The sequence below is a fragment of the Aspergillus foveolatus genome (assembly GCF_047715535.1).
Source record: "Aspergillus foveolatus strain CBS 279.81 unplaced genomic scaffold BDW70scaffold_27, whole genome shotgun sequence".
NCBI lineage: Eukaryota > Fungi > Ascomycota > Eurotiomycetes > Eurotiales > Aspergillaceae > Aspergillus > Aspergillus foveolatus.
In genome coordinates, this window is record NW_027396091.1 from 322,698 (window position 1) to 342,750 (window position 20,053).

The following is a 20,053-nucleotide window of genomic DNA, read 5'->3' on the forward strand; positions in this document are numbered from 1 at the left end:
GCAGGGACAAAGTACCGTAGCTGTCGTATACAATCAGCTTAAGCTTCCTGTGACCCTGCGTAACCAACCTGAAGAGCCGACCAGTTGTGGCAACAAAAAGAACTTCTTCCAACGGAACCCTGGGACGGTCGCGACTGGACGGTGGGCTCTGTCTGCCTTGCCCTGATCCATTCGATTAATATTCTATTATTATCGCTCTCGCTGAGATTTCTCTCTGACAAGAATATTATTCATTTGTGTATCACATCGCAGAGCCAGGAAGGATTCTACCCTTGATCGTTCAGGGATCAAACCCCAGCAAGAGCAAGCATTAAGAGACTACTGTCTGCGCTGTCACTGCCCGCCAGCTGTCGCTGTCTGCCAACGACCAACGCGCTCCACGTTTTCCCGGTGTCTGCTGCCCACTGCCCACTGCTGCCCTATAAACTGAATCTGATTGCTTCCTGAGGACCTAAGCACGGGCAGTTTCTTCTCCAGGCAATAATAATTGCCCATATTTCTGCGCCTGCCGCTTCCTGCCCGCAGCTTCCGCAGTTTCTTCTTCCACCCGCTCGTTGCCTTTTAGACCGCCACGTCTTTCTACTGCCACTCGCGCGTGAAGAGTTACAACTCCATTCCCCTCCGTAAAACTTATTTCATCCTAACTCACCTAACTCATTGCCTCGTTTTCGCATCCTCGACATGCCTTTGCTTCCTTGAATCTTGTCTTGATTTCTCTACAGCTGCCGCTCGTGAGCACCGCTCTGCTGATCGGCCATTTGAACCAAAAATACGCCTGCATCAAGATCCAGATCCTGATCGACTGGAAGGGACGCAGATACTATACATCCATACCCTGCAATGCTGAAGCTTTCACAGCTTCTCGAAGCCAAACGGCGTGAGAGCAACGACACTATGGGCGATCCCTCGCCTCTTTCTCGCCAGCCTCCCCAGTCTCCCTTAACCGCGTCTACTCCAGTCTCACCCGCGGTTTCTTTGTTTTCCGCCAAGGGCCACACACGTTTCTCCAGCTCCGCGTCATCGCTCGTCTCATCTCCCGGTCATGGCAACTCAATGGATATCAGTTGTCGGAATCCCTTGACAGGTGTGAAAGAAGAAGAGCCCTACGGGCCGCAAGCGAGGGATCTCGAAGAAGAATATTTCCGTATGCAACCCTCGCCCCCGGCCTCGTTCTGTTTTGGTTTATTGTCATGGTATTTTGAACTTGGAAAGAAAAAGAATATTCCAACTAACGCTGGACTCGCAGAGCATTTCGATCAAGGACTATCCGGCGCTGAAGATTCATACCTATCCACAGTCAGTACTTGCGACGGTTATAGTTTCACTGATACCGGTATGGATATGGTGCATTCTCCCAAGAAGAGACGCTCCGACAATGCTTCTGCCAATGGTCTTTCCCGCATTGGATCGCGAATATCCACTATCTCCAACCGTTGGAAGTCCAAACGAGGATCCGACGGCGCAGATGGAGAATCATTCTCACCGCAGGTGCGGTCTCGAACGAACTCTTCCGCATCTGTATTTGCTGCCAGCCCAACTACAGCAGCCCCTATGAGCTGGGTTGAGTCGGCCCAAATTCCTCCTTCTCCCGCGAGAACAATTTTTGAGGAGCGCCTCAGCGAGTCAGGAGCGCAGCCAATAGACATCTCTAAGGCAAACCAGCAAGACCAGGACGAGTGCGCTCCGCAGGCCACCACACCTCTGCTCCCGCCGCTTATGGGTGACGATCTCGAAAACTCCGTCTCCGTGATCCAGTCTCCCTTACAGTCGCCTTCTGTTGCCGATGTTTCGAATGCCAGTCCGGATCCAAATGCACTTAGGGACCGTTTAGCTAATCTACCGTCGCCTCCATTGTCCACCAAGCCATCCATCGCTTCTTTTAGCCGTCCGCGAGCAAGCACAGTCCGAACCGTTTCTGGCGATGTGCCTCCTCTGACTCTTTCCGATCCAAATGACGAGTGGGCAATTCAACTTGGCCATGCAAATTTCACCATTCAACCAGAGCCATATGTCCCTGAGGTTTACGATATTGAATCATTCCGGCGGTTACGCAGCCAGTGGGACCTGGCGCAGTGCAATTTTACCAAACATTTGGTTCGGACTGGAGAGCATTACGGTGTCACATCGAAGATCTACAAGTTAACGCAGGAGAAATGGGAGTCAATCAACAGCGAATGGAAGCGCCATTACGAGGCAATGCTCGCCCATCTCGAGGCATTGAACGGACCAATATTGAGCACGATCGAATCCCACCGTGATCCGTGCGAACAAGTCAAGATTCCAACCCTGCACGACGACAAATTCCCCGAACTAGGCGACGGTGAGATTGTCGGGCCTATGAAGATTGCACCGGCAACTGGGCGATGTCGGGATCGGTCCTTGAAGCGAAACTTTTTCAGGTTCTTCCACGACTTGGTGTCCCGAGTCTAGGATCATATTCGACTTCGGCGATATCGAACCCGCTACAAGGCCCGCTTCCATTTCGGGGGAAAAAAAAACAAGCTGAGAGGCTTGGATGTACAACATCTTACGATTGTCCGCGCCTCTCAAACGCTATCCAGCGAGCGTGATGATTAACGTCCACTGTTTCCTTTCATGTTTAAGCCTATGCGATCTGTACAGCCACCTCATGTTTTAACCTATGTTGTGATCTGTGATCCTTGATGACTGATGACCTCAATGCGCCGGCGACTACTGACTCGCCAGGCGCAGTTCATTCCTTAATGACCACATGATACCATTCCCTTTGTGTCTTACCATACTGCATGATTACACGATAATGATCCTCTGCATCATATTATGATGCGGCCGTGCATCGTGATCAGTTTTGTCTTTTAACACTTGTATACCTTGCATGAACCGCGCCGTGGATTTAGCCTTTTCTCTAGCGGTAAAAAAAAAGTGGCAGAAGTGGAACGGTTGCAAGGGCCTGTTGTCTACTATCCCTGTCATGCTACCCTGACGGATGGGAAGAAAGGTGAACACCTGTCAGATGGATGAGACCCTGTGACGCCTGTACCTCTTTTGAAGCCGTTACTTCATCACACAAGCACGGATGTATATAATAAGCATACTTAATCCTATAATGGACCTGAATCCTCTTTCTACTGCCCGTAAACTTGCAAACCCGACCAGGGTCTGAAGTGCTGAAGCGAATAGATAAGTAGACCCTTGCAGGAAACCTTTGGGATAGATCCCAATACAGTGTGCCTACTTCAAACTGCACTTACCTGCGGTCAAACCACGAACGAGTAGGAACGAAGTCCAGATTCTGACAGCTGGTCACTTCTCGTCCTATGGGGAAGTCAGCGCTAGTGGCATGCTCCGTCGCTGCTGCAGAGCAGAGCCAGAAGGAGGCTATAGCTCGAAAGCTCTTCTACCTTTAGCTACATATTCAGCTACTGATTACGTAGCTAGGTCGAACGATGGAGGCGGAAGGGGGTCCGGAACCCGGGCTGAGCAACGTTGTACAGAGGATCATTTGGCTGCGTGGCGTTTGCATAAACTGGTTACTAGTCTGCCTATATATACCAAGGTGGGTGAGGAGAGAAATCCACCTCCAAATATACGGAAGAGTGCCCTTTTAAGGCCAGAATATGCATGTCTGAAATAGAGTTCAATAAGCTTCCATGTATGAATATGCAGCTATAGTAAGTAAATCTAAATGCACCTGAATCGAATACGGATTTGAGCGACAGCGCTCGAATCGTAACTCCGTGATTGACCCTACCACTGCCATCATTCGTTTCACAGGGCGTACCGTAGAAAGGGTTGAATTACACATAGCATATTATAGCAGTTTTGGAACGAGAAGAGAGGGAGAGATACTCCTCCAAGGGGCCTTAGAGCATCGGGGCGATATAGTAGCAAGTCATATCAACCCAGCAGGACATGCTCTCCTCGAAGATTATACCCAATACTGCTTCCAAAGACTCTTCGCATCATCGTCTCCACGGAACCGAAAATCCACGCGAACAATGTCCTGAAACCCTTCAGCGAGAGATGGTTCCTTGAAGCGCTTGACAAAGTCGCCGAATGCGATTCCGGGAAGAAGGGTGCGGGATTCGGGATTCTTTTTTTGTTTATTGTTAGTATTGAGCTTTGCACTGTGCTACTGGCGGCGTTCTGGATAGCAGAGGTAGACGCATAGATATGCGCTATTCAGGTAATGTGCTGCGATGTACGGAGTGGTTCGGCGGTATGAGGGGTAGGATGCAGCCCAGGACTCAAGCAGCAGCATCTGCTGGTGCTGACAAATGCACGCATGTGGATATAGATAGAAGAGAAGATTGACTCACAAGGCTTGTATTCGCGGCACGGACCGCGTTATTATGTTTGCAAAGCGCCGGGGGGGCAGTAAAATAAACACAGCGAATTGGCACATTGAATTCCTTTGCGACCCCGATCCACTGCGCCCTTGTTTCTACATCGGCATTTGTATTATCTGCAAGAACGATTGAGAAATGTGTCAGCAATTGATATAGGACACCACTGGAGCAAATTTAATATTGCTGGTTTGAGTCGTTGTGGCTATGAGTGGACGAATGAGAGGGCGGTTGTTTTGGGAATAGTATCCGATGCCCGCTGCGCAGTACTTGCTGCTTGATGTCGGACAACATGCAAGGGCTGAATATTGTTTACATAAACTGAACAGGAGATGACGGAAGTGAGGTTTGAGTGTGCGAAGAGTCGATTAACGTGTGTCCGTCGATACATACCTACAACCACAGATCTTTGGGCGGCAAGGTGCTCTTTGGCCACTTTAATGCATTTCGCTCGCTGATTGTCCGTCAGCTTCTTAGAATCATTTCCTGGAAATCTAGGAACATACGCTCTTCAGAATGTCCTGATTCACGCGCTCATAACCAAGTGGCTTGAGGTAGTCCCAAAAGAAGGTTGATTTCCCAGCACCCGGACTGCCACAGAATATCACAAGCTCTAGAGGACTAGTTTTTGAGAATTGCGGTGAAGCTGGTGCTCAGGCTCTAGTATCAGCATTACAATCATACCGCAGCTCGTAAATTGTAGCCTCACCATCGTCAACAGAGTTATTCTGTAGGTATGCATCTGGATCGAATGCCACTACTGGCTCCGGTGCAGCACCCAGGAAGAACTCTTCCGGCGTTTGGAAGATCATGTTAGCGTTGGCGGCGAACCCCCTTGGTACTGTCAGCTACGATCATTCAACGACCTCCAAATAAGACTCTGACTTACCGATCGGCTGCGGAGTGGTCTCCTGGGCGTCCGGCAGCATCCCCGACGAATATCGACCGAGAGGAATCAATGCCAGTTACGTCGAAATCGTGGTCATCGAGGAATTCTTTCCACATCCCCGCCCTGGGCTTCCTGTATTCATCGTATTCAGTTGCAGCATATACAGTCAACGGGATATTTAGCTGTTTCATCACGGCCGAAACTCTCTCCTTGAACTTGTTGAAGTAACTGGAGACATTTCCTTTCTTGTCCTTTTTGAGACTGATTTTACCCTGGTTTGTGAAGATGACAACGTGGTAGCTAAATCTGTCAGTTTATCCGGGGAAGATAGGCTAGGCTTTCACTCACCCATCTGCGTTGAGTTTCTGAAGCCTTGAGGGAACACTCTGCCTCCACCATTTCCAGTCAGCTGAATCTCTAGGAAACGTATTCCCAGAGGCTGTCGCAACTAAGGTAGAGTCCTGTGAATGATCATCGATACTGATACTCTCACATGGGTGCCGGCATGATAACTTACGAAGTCAAAAGCAGCTATCTTCGGCTTGCCAGAGCTTTTTTGGGGGGGTTCGCCTGGACCCAACGAAAACTTTCCCACTATCAATGTGTTGTTGACGATCCTCCACGAGATACTTGTTGGCTCAGTTTTACGTTGTGATACAGGTGTGAAGAATGAGGTCGCCACGGACTCTACATGAAATTGATAGGTAAGTCAGTGAAGTAAGAATGCGCGATAAGCCTCACTCACTCTTCAGTGTCTCAGGCTTTCTTCTGAGAGGCGGAGGAGAGATCGATCTTGTGGCTGCCCGCTTCAGGGCTCCTTCTCCGGCCATATGGCAAGATGAGTATAATATCTCGCAACTGCACTAATTAGTAGAGTTACCCTTTAAAGCAACTAAGTGCTAGGCTGCGCGGCTCGTTACCTATCAGAAGCTTGATTTGCCGGCTGAACAGTTGAACTCTGAAGATAGGGAATGCCGGAGCAAAATTTGGAGCTGCAGGATGATTATGTGGATTATAGAGCGAACAGCAATAGTCGTCAATGCCTCAAAGTTGATGAGGTTTTGAAATCCTGGACTGCGTTAAAGGGAGTTGAGACTGATAGTTTGACCCCAGGTACGGAAGTACAAGGCGCGCGTTGGCGCGCTGAGGTTCACGAAGTCACATGCTCCACTGAGAGTCATTAGACCAGTAAGAGCAATTCATCATTAAGAGAATACCACTTTAGTTATATATGTATTTTTCTTTTCCAAACAACACCTATTATATGTATCTACTTGGAGTCATGCTCCGGGGTATAGTGAATGGCAAATATTGCTACTTGGCGCGCGTGTCTAGTGACAGTCGATCAGCATGCTCAAGACGGACCGCTGACTTGAGCTGCTCCCGAAGCCCGAATAAATGCTGAGAGGCCGTTCTCATCAGTTCTTGGTTACTGCCATCTTGGACTGTAATGGCAGCTTGCAGGATATAGCTCCCGGTTTTTTCCAAAGGAGACAGGTCTCGGAACGAGGGCAGCTGTCGCCGCGGTTCATGTGGTTCCTGGCCACGGGCCGGATATTGTAAAACACGATGCAGGAAGATTACGATGTCATTATAAATGAACATATCTCCTTCCACCACATACTCGGTTACGAAACTATAGAACCGTCAACAACCCATGTCACCCATCCGAATGAGCCCGAATAATAGCTGGACGAGTACTAACCTATATCCCCAGGCATTCATAGAAGGCACAACATCACCCTTCGGTAGAGCAGCGCTAGCCGCCAACCGAGCCGTGATGGTCGACCGAAAACCTGCCTCAGGAGTGTCTCTAAATTCGAGCCTCCACGGCTGGCTGTCGTAGTCGTAGGAGCTGCTTGCAGCTTCATGTGTCCCCGACATGGAAACATCCTGGCTATCAGATGACGACGGTTTTCCGTCGAAATCTGCCTCGGATAGAGGGCCGACGACCTGCGTGAAGAACATCTGCCCATTCAGCATCTTATTGAGCCGTACAATATCAGGACCCTGGCTAGTGCCGCTGCGCACGTTGGCGAGATCAGGCTTCCTAGTTGCCTTGAAGATCAAACGCCGTTCTAGACAGTGACGGGGCTGCATGGCTGTCAGCCCAGTAAGCTGCTGCAACAGCTCATGGTGTTGGTGCGACGGAACCGAGGCGAAGAGCAGAAGCTCGTGCATATTAGGTAGCAGTTGACCGTAAAGACAGCTCGTATCCGATGATGGTCGCAAGATCGTCGAGCCCAATCTCGGTCGGGGTGGGCAACCGAGCGGGAAAAGCCGGGACGGTGACTGGTTTTCACGGGTTCCGAGCCAAGCGCAATTGGACTTGAAGAGTTTGAAGCTGGCGGTTTCGGATGGGTATGGTTCGATGTCGAACCATCGATGTCGAACCCCAGATTGGCAAAAAAGTCGATCCCGGCTTGACTCCTATCGCATGAGCTCCAATTGTACTCTGCACCCTGCAGGATCGCGTGATTGGCTTCGGATTTTTAGAATCACGGCGCGCAGCGTCTCCAAGGCTCTGGCGTTTTGTTACCGTTTCGGCGGAGCTCTCTGAAGTCACGTGAAAAGATGGAAGTTGTCGGAGACGGGGCGGAGGACTGTGGCGCCCGGAATCTGGACTAGCAACGCCGACTCGACTTGTGCCTCCCGAACTACAGACAGAGTGGTCTAGGAATGCTTGGAGGGCGCCAGGGGAATCCGGAATGTGAGGAGAGATGCGGGGAGAAAGGTAAATGTAGCAGTCCTCCACTTTAACTCCTCACCGGTGATGCGAGTTGGGTAAAGTCACTTCGGCGCATCCAGCGAACCCCCTCTAAGCAGTTGGAGAAGGCAGGTTCCGGACTGACATTTACCCCGAAAGCGTTATCACCCCGCCAGACCGACTGTAGTTTGCGGGTAATATTGGTAATTTTGTTACACAGCCGGTAATTATTACAACACATATTATCACACCACTCTAGCTGATAGCGTACCTGCTTCGAACTTATCAAGCCCTCCTCCCTCGCTTCCGCTCCTCCTCTTTTCCTCTCCATCCCCTCTCTCGCTCCCTCGTCCAGCCGTCCACCGGTCCACCGTCTATCCCACCGTCTCCAGACTATCTATTGTAAATATAATAATTGCATCCGCGTTTATCCATACCACACACTCCGTCGTTCTTCAACTGATTCACATTAACGTGATTTTTCAACTTTTTCAATTACAATTCAAAATGCATGCCACCACTGCTCTCCGAAACGCTGTCCGCACCCCTCTCATTCGCTTTGTCGGCAAGCGCTCTATTCCGCGTATGTTCCTTGCAAGACGCCTACGGGGTAACAGCCACTAATTCTTGCGATAGAATCTGTTGACCACACTCCCCGTCCTCACCCGGCGTCTCCCACCGGTGTCCTTCCTGACTCCTTTGCGGCCTACCGGGCCAAGGCACAGCAGCACGGCCCCCTTGGCCGTGCCTCCTTCACCCAGGGCTCCGTTGGCCGCACCCCTGGAGCTGCCCTTGGACCTGTTCAGCCCAAGCAGGGCGAGTTTTTCGACCGCGCCGAGCTTCCCAGACGCTTCCACCGCCTTCCCTACACCGAGGCAGAAATCGAGGCCATTGAGACTGGTGGCGCCAGCCTCTACGCTTGATTTCGCGGACTGCGTTTGACCGGATGATTCGACGACGATATCAAGACACGGACGATGGACGAGTGGCATGCTGATACGCGAGAGAGGCGCTACACGACCCACTGTCGCTTCGCAATTATACGAGGCCGATACGCTTCCTAGTGAATGCGAGCCTTATTGCTATACTGAGACCGGGTTTGTCCGCGGCCTTTGCACTTTCTTTTCTACTTTTTTGTTTATGGCGCAGGCGGTTTTGCTAGTCTTCGTGCTTAGCGGTTCATTTTATTCTTCTGGCGCGCATCATGCGGGATATGTTGTTATCAGGTTATTGAGGTCATAGATGGCTAGTTTGGAAAAGTATGGAATGGAGCAAGTCTCACATTCATGTCCATATTCGAGTCTACAAAAATTGTGACTGACACACAGAAATCTTGGTCTGTAGCACGTAGGTTCACAGCATTGATAGTAATCAGTAAACATTATTATGTTTCCACATCCTGGGATACTTTGCGAGCGTTTCCTACTCGCAGCCACGTGCATCCGCCTGATCGCCTATTGTTAAGCTCAAGCGCCGCTTCGCATCAACAGCTCCAATCACTATCTGGCGGCAACCTAGATTCCGTTTCATCTTCATTAGTCCTCCATGACATGGACATGCGGGTAATCAACGAATTCATTGCTTGCATTTTCATTGTTCATAAATATGGATCCTAAAGACAAGAAAACCATTACTTTCAGCGAAGTCGACGAGCTTGACCACCCAACATCGACCTATATTTACTCCGTGCCATCAGGCACCCTATCCCACAAAGATGGGGAGAAGGACACAGTTACAGGCCGCATAGATATAGCAGTGCGTCTTGAATAGCCAATCCCGCCGCCTGACCTACCGCAACTGACAGACACTAGCATGCGTCTACACTCTCAAAATCCTGGTCTCTGAGCTCGCTGCGCGACGTTCTAATCGACGTATTTCTCCCTGCTGGGTATCCACATAGTGTCAGCGATGACTATACCCCGTAAGTGATTCTGGTTGCTGAGATTTGCAGTAGCACTACTTACTGACTAGATATCAAATCTTCGTAAGCTGCTCCGTGCCATGCATACACTGGCAATACTTACCTATAAGGACTCTCTTCAAGCATTCAGCAGCTCCATCGCGGGCCTCCTAGCATCCCGAGCCGTACTACAAGGTCAGCACAACGTCCCATATCCATATTTACGCATTTGTATAGAGCTCTAGCTCAGCCAACCATTCCCGCAGGCGTCGGAGTCGGTAATGCCAGCGCCTCCCCAACCTCCGCTCTCCTCCTGCACATTTTGCAGGATACATCCGGCCGGATCGCGACAATCCTCTTCGCCCACCGCGTGGGCACAGCCCTCGAGCCCGAGTGCAAGATGTACCGCTTCGCGGCGGATATCTTCAACGATCTCGCTATGTTGCTTGACTGTCTCTCACCGATGATCCCGGCCGGGTTCAGTCGAGTCACTGTCCTTAGTGCTGCTGGTGTGCTAAGAGCGCTTTGCGGTGTTGCAGGGGGCAGTTCCAAAGCGAGTTTGAGCGCACATTTCGCGCGATGGGGAAATCTGGCCGAGGTGAACGCGGTACGTTGGTCTCCAGCTCTCACTGCGCTATGCTCCCTATATCAGGCACTGCAGAAAGGCTAATGATTCTCTTCGAGTTGTGGCGGATAGAAAGACTCATCCCAGGAAACGGTTATCTCCCTCATCGGCATGCTCGTCGGCTCCTTCGTCGTCTCTCATATCACCAGCTTCACGGCAACATGGCTTACCCTGGTCTTCCTTCTATCCATGCACCTGTCGCTCAATTATGCCGCCGTCCGCTCTGTCCAGATGACCACATTGAACAGACAACGAGCTAATATTGTTTTTTCGACTCTTCTCTCCTCAGACCCGGACCTTGCAGACTTCGTTGCGAGCCTAAACCGCAAAGACGAGCGACGACCTTCACTCAAGCAGCAGGAACATAATCACCAGAATCCAAACCATATCAGACCCATAACTCCAGAACAAGTCGCCAAAGAAGAACGGATATTTGCTGCCGGCGCTGCACTAAAGTGGCACTCTTCCTCCTCCCAATCTTCCTCTTCATCAAGGCCATTACCCGAAGTACAACTACTAGGATCGTGCCAGGTCGGCGTCTCGCTACGGCAGTTCTTGTCTCAGGCGCCTTATACTACCAGCTCGACATCCAACACGCTGAAGACGGACCTTCCACTAGAAGAGATAACGACCCTCTTTCATGAAGAAGAGTATATCCTTTTTCTCACACCGAGCAGCAAAAACACTTTCCTGGGGCATACCACTACCGGTATATCTGCAGCGGTCCTCCTCAAACGACGGGATACCAGCGCCAGCACGGGTATACCAAGTCCAAAATCCAAATCAAATCCTCACCTCAAGGCATGGATGCACGCCCTCTTCGCCGCAAAGACTCTGGCTTCGTCGTCGGCCTGGAACTCCCACACCAAGTCTTACGACCTCCGTAGCTCCAACACACTGCATGTGGAGGATATCCTCCGAATCCTCTCCCGCACATTGAACTATCTTAACGAGGGTGACCGGTTCGAAACGTATATTGATTCCCTTAGAAAGGCCGGGTGGGAAGTTGACGGTGATGGCGAGGGTTGTGGATCCTCGTTGGAGACAAACATTGGAAGGAGAGTTGTTGTTTCTTCCCTTGATTCCTGATGAGGCTCTCTTGGCTACGAGCGATACTAATGAGCGTAATACTTGAGTTCGCATACGAGGATGGTAGTCAATAGCTTATTATACGATACTGGAGGATTCCCATTTTCGGAATATACGGAATATATTACGAGAAAAGCTGAGAATGGTAAATGTTATGCTGGAATAATCACACATTGGGTATCTAGACTAGTATAGTAAATGCCATGCCAATGCCAATGCGATGTAAATAACAGAGAAAATGCGTATGGCAGATATAGAAACAAATGCAATGAGAGCTCGCCATCAACATTATGAAGACTGAAGGCGAGTGGTATGGGTTATTGCTCGCCATGCATGATGCATGATAGATCCAGACAGACCGTCCTTTGAAAGAACAAACGGAAAAAAACCAACGCCAGGCAGAATGCCTCCCTTTCCATATGTACCGTTCTATCTATTCTTTTGCAAAACCGAATGCTCGCTCACTCGCTGAGAATAACGCCTGATAAAATGCTTTCGTGGAAAAACGCCCGTGCATTACGCCGTCCATTCGTGTCGGTTGAGACATGGCCCGTTCCCGGGGCCGGAGGGAAATCGTGGTAGATAATCATTGTACGAAATCGGCTCGTAACGTTCTATAAGGTGGAGAGTTTTGAGTCGGAGATGTTTTTTGAAGCGAAGGCGCGGTGGTGATACCACCGAAGGATTGTGCCACGACGTTTTAGTCATTCCTCGTGGGGGAGCCGCATGCTTTGACTACCGCCGCCCCGTCTCTTGAACCCGAGCTTCATACCCATTTTTTTCCAGGGGTTGTCCACGCGGTTCTTCGGACTGCTTGTCTGCATACTGGGCTCGCTGGAGGGTGGGGTCGTCGGGGGAGTCATTGGCTCCCCAGCGCTCGACTGCATACTGCCAGAGTCGTCAGACAAACCAGCTGACCCAGATTCCCCACTTGCACTTGACGGCTGGTTTGACGATCGGTGTGACGATTTGCCGAGCGAAGTGACCGCATTAAGGGAGAAGTTGGAACGAGAAAGGCTAGAAGGCGGGCTCGAAGAAATGAGGGATCCCAACTCTCGCGATTGCCGGGGTGATAGGCGCCCACTTTTCGATCGGACTCGCTTGACCGCGTGCTCGTCGAGACTCGGGTTGGAGACAATTGTGACACCGCCATCGTCTTGAGAAAACAGAGGTTCCGAGAGTGGGTAAACATGGGCTGAGGATGAGTGAGCGTTCAGAAACGGCATGAAGATCGACTCCTCCATCAAATCGTGAACAAGTTTAACCGCCGCGTCAAGCATCGAAGGAGGAGGAGGGATAGAAGAGTTGGCATGTCGAAGGATATCATCACGGACCTCACTCGAAACGTTGATCTCGCGCGGGGATCCGGGGAGAATGTACGCTGACAAAAGTCGTTGCCAGAGCATACGCAGATGTCGGCTCTCCGAACAATCGGCCTCGATCGGAAACTGTCCCAGTTGACGGCTGAGCTCATCATATGTTTCCCGATACCGCTTCGCATCCAATGTGAATTCCAAAGTCTCGAGGCAATGATTCTGCGAGAGATAGGCCATGAAAGCACCAAGCGTGTAAGGAGCAGGTGCCGTGTTCGCGAGCACCTCATCAAGAGTCGGACGCATCGGACAGAAGGTGCCCTGAGGAACAGCCAGACTAAGCGGGCGTGAACCAGAGGTGTCCATGTCCTCGTCCGACTCGGTATCCGAAGATGACGAGGTCGGGGAGAGTTCTGGAGTAGAAGTAGGGGAACTGTGCCAGAAGAGTAGAGGAGGATGTGAGGACTTCTTCTTCAGCATCGCGCTTAGCGGTCGTCCCCTCGACTGAACGTATCTTAAGAGTGAAATTATTGCACTCTGTCCCCTTACCCGAGACAAGGGAGGATGAGCCCGTCTCGCTGGGGGGGTTGTAAGGAGTAGAAGACACGTCGACGTGCTGGTGATCAGGGTTCGAATGCGAGAAGCGAGAGGAAACGGGTGGTGCTACTTGATACTTTCAGATGATTCTGATCGAAGTGACGAGGACTGGAGGAAAAGGAGGGCGGTTAGTGAGAGAAAAGAGAGCGAGGCCGCGAGAGAGATGAATCATTGGTGGGATAAGCGCATCCCAGAAGTGATACAGAGCCAAGGGAAGAGAAGAAAGGAAGATAAGGATAGATGGGGCTATTACTGATGACAAACAGAGAGTCAAGAGTAAGAAGAGGGAGAGCGGGCGGGCATATAACGGACTGAGGAAGACTGAAAGTCAGAGTGTGGAACTGGAACTGGGAGATGAAGTGATGTGATGGCCGCCGCTGATCAGCCAACTTTGCTGGGGTCCACTTGGGGGCTAGTCTGGACTCAGCGGGGGCGTACAAGCCAATCACAGCAATCAACTCAGAGCCAGAACCTTGCCAAACACCCGCCTATCAGGCCGAGGTCGGCGCCCCACTCAGATAAGTCGATTGGCAGCGATTTGAAGAATGATGCCATTTCTCTTTCCAAATCATTATTATGACCATAGTCAACTTGGCTGGACAGTGGAAGGGATGGATCTGAAGATCGTCCTCCCAGGTTGCGCTCGGAGAACCAAAGAACAGGAAACACGGGGACTACTCACTGTGATGCAAATGCAGTGCGGCAGAATGCTGCAAGGAAGTCGCTCAGAAAAGCAGTAAATCGCTCAGGTTGGGCATGGGGTGGATTAGGTATGTAGGTAGTAGTAGTGCTCGGCGACAAGCATTGTTTACAGAGTTTGTGTATCCAAGACTATAATTCAGGAACAGGGACTCGTGCAGCCTTATGTAGGGTCACAGCCAAAACGTCGTTTGAGGGTGGCAACAAACTAGAAAATTTCCACGCAAAACATGGAAAAAATCGGGTGACACCTACAACCGACCGAGATCAAAGAACATTTGATTTACAGTCTAGAATGAATCAATTGCTATGGTCCAGCTCCTACAAGGCTTTTATGGCTTTTATCGGCCTTCGGTTCCCACTGCAGAGCGAAACAGTGAAAGATTTCCGTAGATGTCAAATTAGATTTTTTTCATGACCTGCAGCCCGTTAATGCTGAAGGAAGATTCCCAAGGCCGAATTGCAGCGGAAGGGCAAAGCGAGGATATCAGCCTAGAAATCAGTCCCTGACGGCTGAACACTGAAGTTTGAAAGGCGTGAGACAAAAGGGTACGACTGCCTGACCGGGGTGAGGCAGACCCTGGTTGGCTGATGGCTGCAGGATCTGCGGATCGCCAAGAAGACGGTGCTTGAGCCTTTGAGGCAAGGGTTGGCTGCTGTGTTTACTGTGCCGACCTTATCCTCAGTCATTATCATTACTTCATTATTTTATTATTATTTCCTCCTATTATATTTAAGTTCATGAGCTGCTCCAGAAACGAGAAACATCGGGCAGTTGCCTGTCACACCTCGTTTTTCCCGCTTACCTGGCCCTGCCGCCGGTCGGACCCGACCTACTGCTCTCCTGCCTAATCTGACCCACGCTATACCACAAGCGTCTTAGGTCTACTCCGGTAGTCGAGGCCTCTGGCGTCTACGCAGAAGGCTCTAGGCTCCTAGTTCGCAGGTCCGACCTTGGCTGATGCCAGTAGTAGTATGCTAAAGGCGTCTGTTGGCGCTGAGACTCAACCTGACTCACCACTCATTATTCCCGATGCTCTTTCAACAGCGGCAAGGCTGCAAGGGCCTGCAGGTGGATGCAGGATCAGTTGTACAACATTTGTGAGACAAACTCGGCCTACGAGAGTGTGGGTTATCTGTCTTGTTCTACGAAACATCTCGATCCTGCTCGATGTTCTCATGAGGTCCCCATACACCTAGCTACAACTCATGATATCGAGCGGGATACGGCTGCAGGCGCCCAGGTGGAGTCTTGCCTTACCACTTGTGGCTGGCGTGCGGCGAAACCAAAAAAAAAAATAAAAAAATAAAAAAAAAATATAATGAAATAAAATGAAATAAAATGAAAGAAAGAAAGAAAGCGAAAGAAGAAAGAAATAGAAAAAAGAGAAATGGGGGGAAAAAAAAGAGCAAAAAAATGCAAAGGGCAGACTAACGGTTTCCAGAAGCCGGCAGAACAGGCAAAGAATTTTCCAAAGAAGGGGGTCCCTGTCTTGGATGGCCTTCTCTCTGACGCGCCTCCAGGGAAACCCTGGCCGCCTTGGTCAATCAGATGATCGTTCGGCCCGCCCACGCTATGCGATTCATCAGGCTAGTCAGCGCCCGCTGCCTACACTGACTCTCTGCGCTTCAAGCCTTCAGGACTGAGGTTTGCGTGGCCATATCCCTACGGGCCCATGAATGAATTAAACTGTGCCAATAAGGGCTCGACTGGTGGCGCGTACCCCACAAAGATCTCCACTGTCTGCAATCAAACAACGTGATCTCTGTCCTCCTTACTGCTCACACGATTGCCCTCTCTTATATCGTAATCTCGTAAACTCAGTCGCCTAGTGATGGCAGAGAATGCGCAATATCTGCACAGACAGGTAATGTAGGGGGTAGGGGGATCTCCTGTCTGTTGACTACCTCGACATCAAGAGGCTTACGTACCCGCGGAGACGAGCGTTGCACAACAGACTGCTGGCAGACTATCAGCAAGAAGGAGCGATCTCAGTGACACAGCAGAAGACTCGATCAAGACAAGCCCGATAACTGCTCAGAGTACCGTATCAGGAACCAAATAAGCTCAAGACGTCATTTCTGGATCTTCAGGATTGCGCGAGTCTATCTGAACAATGCGCAGATCCTCTTTAATTTGGAACCCAAATTTTCGTCCAATCCACTCAATGACTCGCACAATCACAGAATCAAAACTCTCAAACGCTGCACATGGGCAGATTGATACTACTACCTCGTAAGTTCATTACTCTAAAGAAGTATGGATACCGTCGGGCAGGGCCCGCATTCCAGAACATTGTTGGAATCTCGGACCGCCACATAAAAGCCCTCATCTCACCATAAAAGGTATCGGGCAACGGTGGCGACTCGGTGTAACCTGGCCCCTATCCAGTAACGGTCAGGGGAGCCAGAGTATTTTTGAGAGCATCCATGAGAATCCTCCGAGAACCAAAGCCATTATTCTTCCTAAGTTCGGTTTACCAATAGTCAAGCCACATCTGAGTAAGAGTGATTTGAGCTGAGCAAACAACGACTACTAATTAGTATCACAGAAGCTCGGAACACAGGACAACTCCGAAAGACGTCTATCTGACTTCAAGCCGGTTTCCATGGAATTGCGACTAAGAGCTCTCATCCCACCCGATCCACCATCACGGAACATATCCACTGCGTTCCTCGGTTGAGCCGAATTCTACGATTAGGTTCGTAGCCTTACTATAAGTAGCAGGTGCATAGTCAGTTGGTCATACTCGTACCACGGAGAAATCAAAGCACGTCAATATATCACCCTGAACGCCTCAGGCAGAGACAATCGACTCTTCGAGAGAAATAGTAGTATCGTCTGATGAAGAGTGTCCACCCCGATGTTATCCGTACAAAACTTGAGCAGAACTGAATCTAGACTTCTGTGGAGAAGGCTCATGGTCCACCTTATATACAAAATACTTATGTAACTGTTTCTCCAGCTTTTCCTGTAACCTGATTGAATATCTCGCGTTTGTGCCTCCGCTGCTGCGATCCACGGAGCTCGCCTATGAGGGCCTCCCTACTGTGCCTGTGCTCCGTGGCCCTATTATGGGTCTTGGACTGACGACCCTTGCTGCCCTACGAAATTAGCACTGAAACAACGACGCGAACGGAGATTGAAGGGGGGTGGAGTTGCGATGATCTCATGAATCGGCGATGAAGATCAGTGACGTTGCCGTTCATCTTCCTGCCGCTCTGGATGGACCTTGATCGATCGGTGCGCAGCAAAAGTCACGTGAGTCGGCATCTTCCGACTCTTCTCTCTACGCAGTCCTCTACGGAATATCCTAAGCAAAGATAAGAGCTATTTCCCGCGGGATTCCGACCATCCCGGCGGGAAACGCGAACAAAGTACCACGACAACACTGCTGACGGCAGGGAAATCCTGCCGCTACCGGGTCCCGTGAGGTTAGAGGCCAAATGCCGGATGCCAAAGGCTGGAGCTTGGAGCACCGTGGCTTGACTCTCAAAACACTGGCAGTAGGGGGGAGTCTGGACTGAGTTTATTGCTAGGGTTGACCCCGCTCCATCCCATTTGATGGATTATTCAGCAGGAGCTGCATGGACATGGGTGCATATTCCCAAGACTGATTGATCACTGCAGCGGTAGCGGCATCCAAGACGGGTTGGAGCCTGTCGCAGCTGCACCATGACGGCACCGGCATGAAAGCTTCCGTCTCTGATCGTATCAGACTAACAGCTCATTGCGCAATGTCAGTGCGGAGAAGGCGACGTAAGGATGATTGTCGAAGGGCTCAAGCTACGTAGGACTAGGAGCAGGAGCTACTGCACTCCATTGTCGTGTTGGTTGGGAGATGTGTCAGAACCCGCCTGCATTCTGCGCTACATCTGGAACGGGACTAAACTGCTTCTGCAGGCGCTATCGGAGGAGTTACCATTTTGTTCCCTGTCTTCCAGTGCCAACCTACGGGAAATCGGAAGGCCGTCTTATGTCGATCCAGAATGGGATCGCCTGTAGCTCTGCCTGTAGCCCATAGGCTGTAGGCTGCGGGGTATTGAGCCGAGGAGTCGAGAGCTGCACTGGCCCAGCAAACAACCTGGGCTTACTCGTGAGATATGAAGGGTCAGATGCAGATGCGTGATGAGCAACACTAGGCACGTCTGACTCTATCTTGAGTCGCGCTGGCCTCAGCTGGTTATCATACGATATGAATCTCGGCCATGTCTCGGCGAGGGTAAGTCATTTATTTGTGACATAACAGCTTCCCCGGACTGCTTCAGGAGCTTGTCCTCACCTAACTTACCTCAGTTTCGGCGGTCAGAATTAGAACTCCAGGGTTAGGCTCCTTTGGGAAAGTGGCGGCATCTGACATCTGTACGTCGCTCCTGCCATATATTTCCAGCGCCCAAGGATGGATAATATGATCACCGGAGACGCAGGGATCCCCACAGACCTGGAGACCTCACGAGCCACGATTCAGAAGGTAGCAGCCTAATAACTTCGACCCCGCCATTCCGGTCCCCAGCAGCATGCTGCCAATCTGCCACCAACATTGTGTGGACATCATATCCGGGCAAGCTAGCGTGTTCCTTCTCGGCGACTTGGCAATAAACGTCCAGCCATCCACGCGAACGAGAACAAAGAAAGGAAAGCCATCTGAACCACCGCAGCAGTAATCATGGCGGGATCTCGTCTACGCAGAATCCCGACCCCGTGGTTCGTGGCACAGGGAAGGTGCAAAGGTGCCACTGTGGCTTGCACGCTTTGCCTTGCCCTGCCTTACCTTTCTTTGAGCCTTGCCAAACCACGGCCGAGTGTATTATGGGCCTGTGATTCCCCTGTCTGTCTTTGTGCAATCGGCCACTCGCATGCCAACTCATTATTCCAAATCACCTCAGCCATTCATCCAACGGTTCTTTTTACGGACATTCGGGATTGCCGACCTCGTGAGAGCAAGCCAGCCCAGGTCAGGCTCGGGTCAAGGCTCGGGTCCGGTCAGATCAGCGACTCCGAGTTTCACGGTTTCGCGCCCACACTCAAAGAGTTCTTTTAATCTGTTAGGGCTTATGTCGGATCCAGCATGTGGAGCTCTGTCTCGGGCGCTAAATGTGAACGAAGACGGTGTCTGTTCGTTGCTGAGTTTCCCAGGGAAGGAATGTGATCCCGGTGACCCAGTAGACTGGGCATGGTAATGGCTGTGGACCTTTAGCTCTGGTCGCTTTTAAATCCCAGCAGGAAAGAAGAAACGAACAAAGATTCAAGGAGAGCTGAGCCTCACTCCCGCTAACAGTTCCCAGACTCGCTCTCCTCTTTCACTGCTCCATAAGGGTCGGAGTAAAAAGAATTCATACACCCTTTCTTACTTATCCATGTCATGCCTCCTTCACTAAGTCGAGGGCAGACTGGCTGTCAGACTGACTCTTTATATTGGTCCGATGGAGGTCCGACTACTCTTCTGAGCACCTTCTAGACCGGGATATGTGTTAGATCCGATACGCTTCCCTCCCTCCATGAACCTGCGTGACGTGAACTGTTCAGAATAGAATACGCAACCTCTTCGTTCTTCCATGTTCAGCATTATAAACGTATGCAACGTGGTGGATGGTACAGTCTCATGGGCTTATATACATCTATACTTGTTCGCACTTTGTAGACCTGTTAAGGCATCATACCAAGTCAACTCAGTTGCGGATCTGATTATATAAGCCGTTACTGTCTCCAGTACAACCTCATGTGCTGCTGGACACGAGGTCAGTATGAGACGGACATCATTAGTGAGCGTCCCAAAAACCTCGGCTGTGATCTCCTTACACGTATAGGTCTAAACTGTTACGGAAGGTTGACTTTTCAAGCCTTCCTAACCCTGGCTGCTCTAAGGTAAGCTCCTTTGCCTCGATTGACTTACCGACACCTTATCCTT

General features: G+C 50.6%; 6 protein-coding genes across 6 annotated transcripts; 3 read left to right on the top strand and 3 right to left on the bottom strand.

Moving 5' to 3' along the window:
* Positions 1 to 435: 435 nt before the first annotated feature.
* On the top strand, positions 436 to 2,600 carry BDW70DRAFT_58056 (uncharacterized protein). Its single transcript, XM_073744331.1, has 2 exons — positions 436 to 1,144; positions 1,247 to 2,600. The coding sequence occupies exons 1-2, from the start codon at positions 841 to 843 to the stop codon at positions 2,428 to 2,430; spliced, it is 1,488 nt and encodes a 495-aa protein (XP_073595612.1). The 5' UTR covers positions 436 to 840; the 3' UTR covers positions 2,431 to 2,600.
* A 1,032-nt stretch (positions 2,601 to 3,632) lies between these two features.
* BDW70DRAFT_137259 (putative DNA 3'-phosphatase Tpp1) lies at positions 3,633 to 6,390 on the bottom strand. Its single transcript, XM_073737014.1, has 10 exons — positions 6,135 to 6,390; positions 5,960 to 6,072; positions 5,732 to 5,901; positions 5,563 to 5,675; positions 5,215 to 5,514; positions 5,035 to 5,159; positions 4,832 to 4,971; positions 4,719 to 4,779; positions 4,299 to 4,444; positions 3,633 to 4,072 (listed from the first exon to the last, which is right to left on the bottom strand). Exons 2-10 carry the CDS (start codon positions 6,042 to 6,044, stop codon positions 3,908 to 3,910), a joined length of 1,305 nt encoding a protein of 434 aa, XP_073595613.1. The 5' UTR covers positions 6,045 to 6,072; positions 6,135 to 6,390; the 3' UTR covers positions 3,633 to 3,907.
* Positions 6,391 to 6,457: 67 nt separating this feature from the next.
* On the bottom strand, positions 6,458 to 8,031 carry BDW70DRAFT_137261 (mediator of RNA polymerase II transcription subunit 18). The gene is made up of 2 exons (XM_073737015.1): positions 6,920 to 8,031; positions 6,458 to 6,850 (listed from the first exon to the last, which is right to left on the bottom strand). Exons 1-2 carry the CDS (start codon positions 7,393 to 7,395, stop codon positions 6,529 to 6,531), a joined length of 798 nt encoding a protein of 265 aa, XP_073595614.1. The 5' UTR covers positions 7,396 to 8,031; the 3' UTR covers positions 6,458 to 6,528.
* A 189-nt stretch (positions 8,032 to 8,220) lies between these two features.
* On the top strand, positions 8,221 to 9,252 carry BDW70DRAFT_137262 (alpha-ketoglutarate dehydrogenase subunit KGD4). The gene is made up of 2 exons (XM_073737016.1): positions 8,221 to 8,504; positions 8,558 to 9,252. The coding sequence occupies exons 1-2, from the start codon at positions 8,429 to 8,431 to the stop codon at positions 8,842 to 8,844; spliced, it is 363 nt and encodes a 120-aa protein (XP_073595615.1). The 5' UTR covers positions 8,221 to 8,428; the 3' UTR covers positions 8,845 to 9,252.
* Positions 9,253 to 9,526: 274 nt separating this feature from the next.
* Positions 9,527 to 11,535, top strand: BDW70DRAFT_160483 (RUS1 family protein; the record flags this gene model as incomplete). Its single annotated transcript, XM_073740851.1, has 6 exons — positions 9,527 to 9,676; positions 9,733 to 9,842; positions 9,893 to 9,905; positions 9,953 to 10,016; positions 10,088 to 10,428; positions 10,519 to 11,535. The coding sequence occupies 6 exons, from the start codon at positions 9,527 to 9,529 to the stop codon at positions 11,533 to 11,535; spliced, it is 1,695 nt and encodes a 564-aa protein (XP_073595616.1).
* A 103-nt stretch (positions 11,536 to 11,638) lies between these two features.
* On the bottom strand, positions 11,639 to 14,004 carry BDW70DRAFT_137267 (regulator of G-protein signaling domain-containing protein). The gene is made up of 2 exons (XM_073737017.1): positions 13,699 to 14,004; positions 11,639 to 13,553 (listed from the first exon to the last, which is right to left on the bottom strand). Exon 2 carries the CDS (start codon positions 13,326 to 13,328, stop codon positions 12,240 to 12,242), a length of 1,089 nt encoding a protein of 362 aa, XP_073595617.1. The 5' UTR covers positions 13,329 to 13,553; positions 13,699 to 14,004; the 3' UTR covers positions 11,639 to 12,239.
* Between the last annotated feature and the right edge of the window lie 6,049 nt (positions 14,005 to 20,053).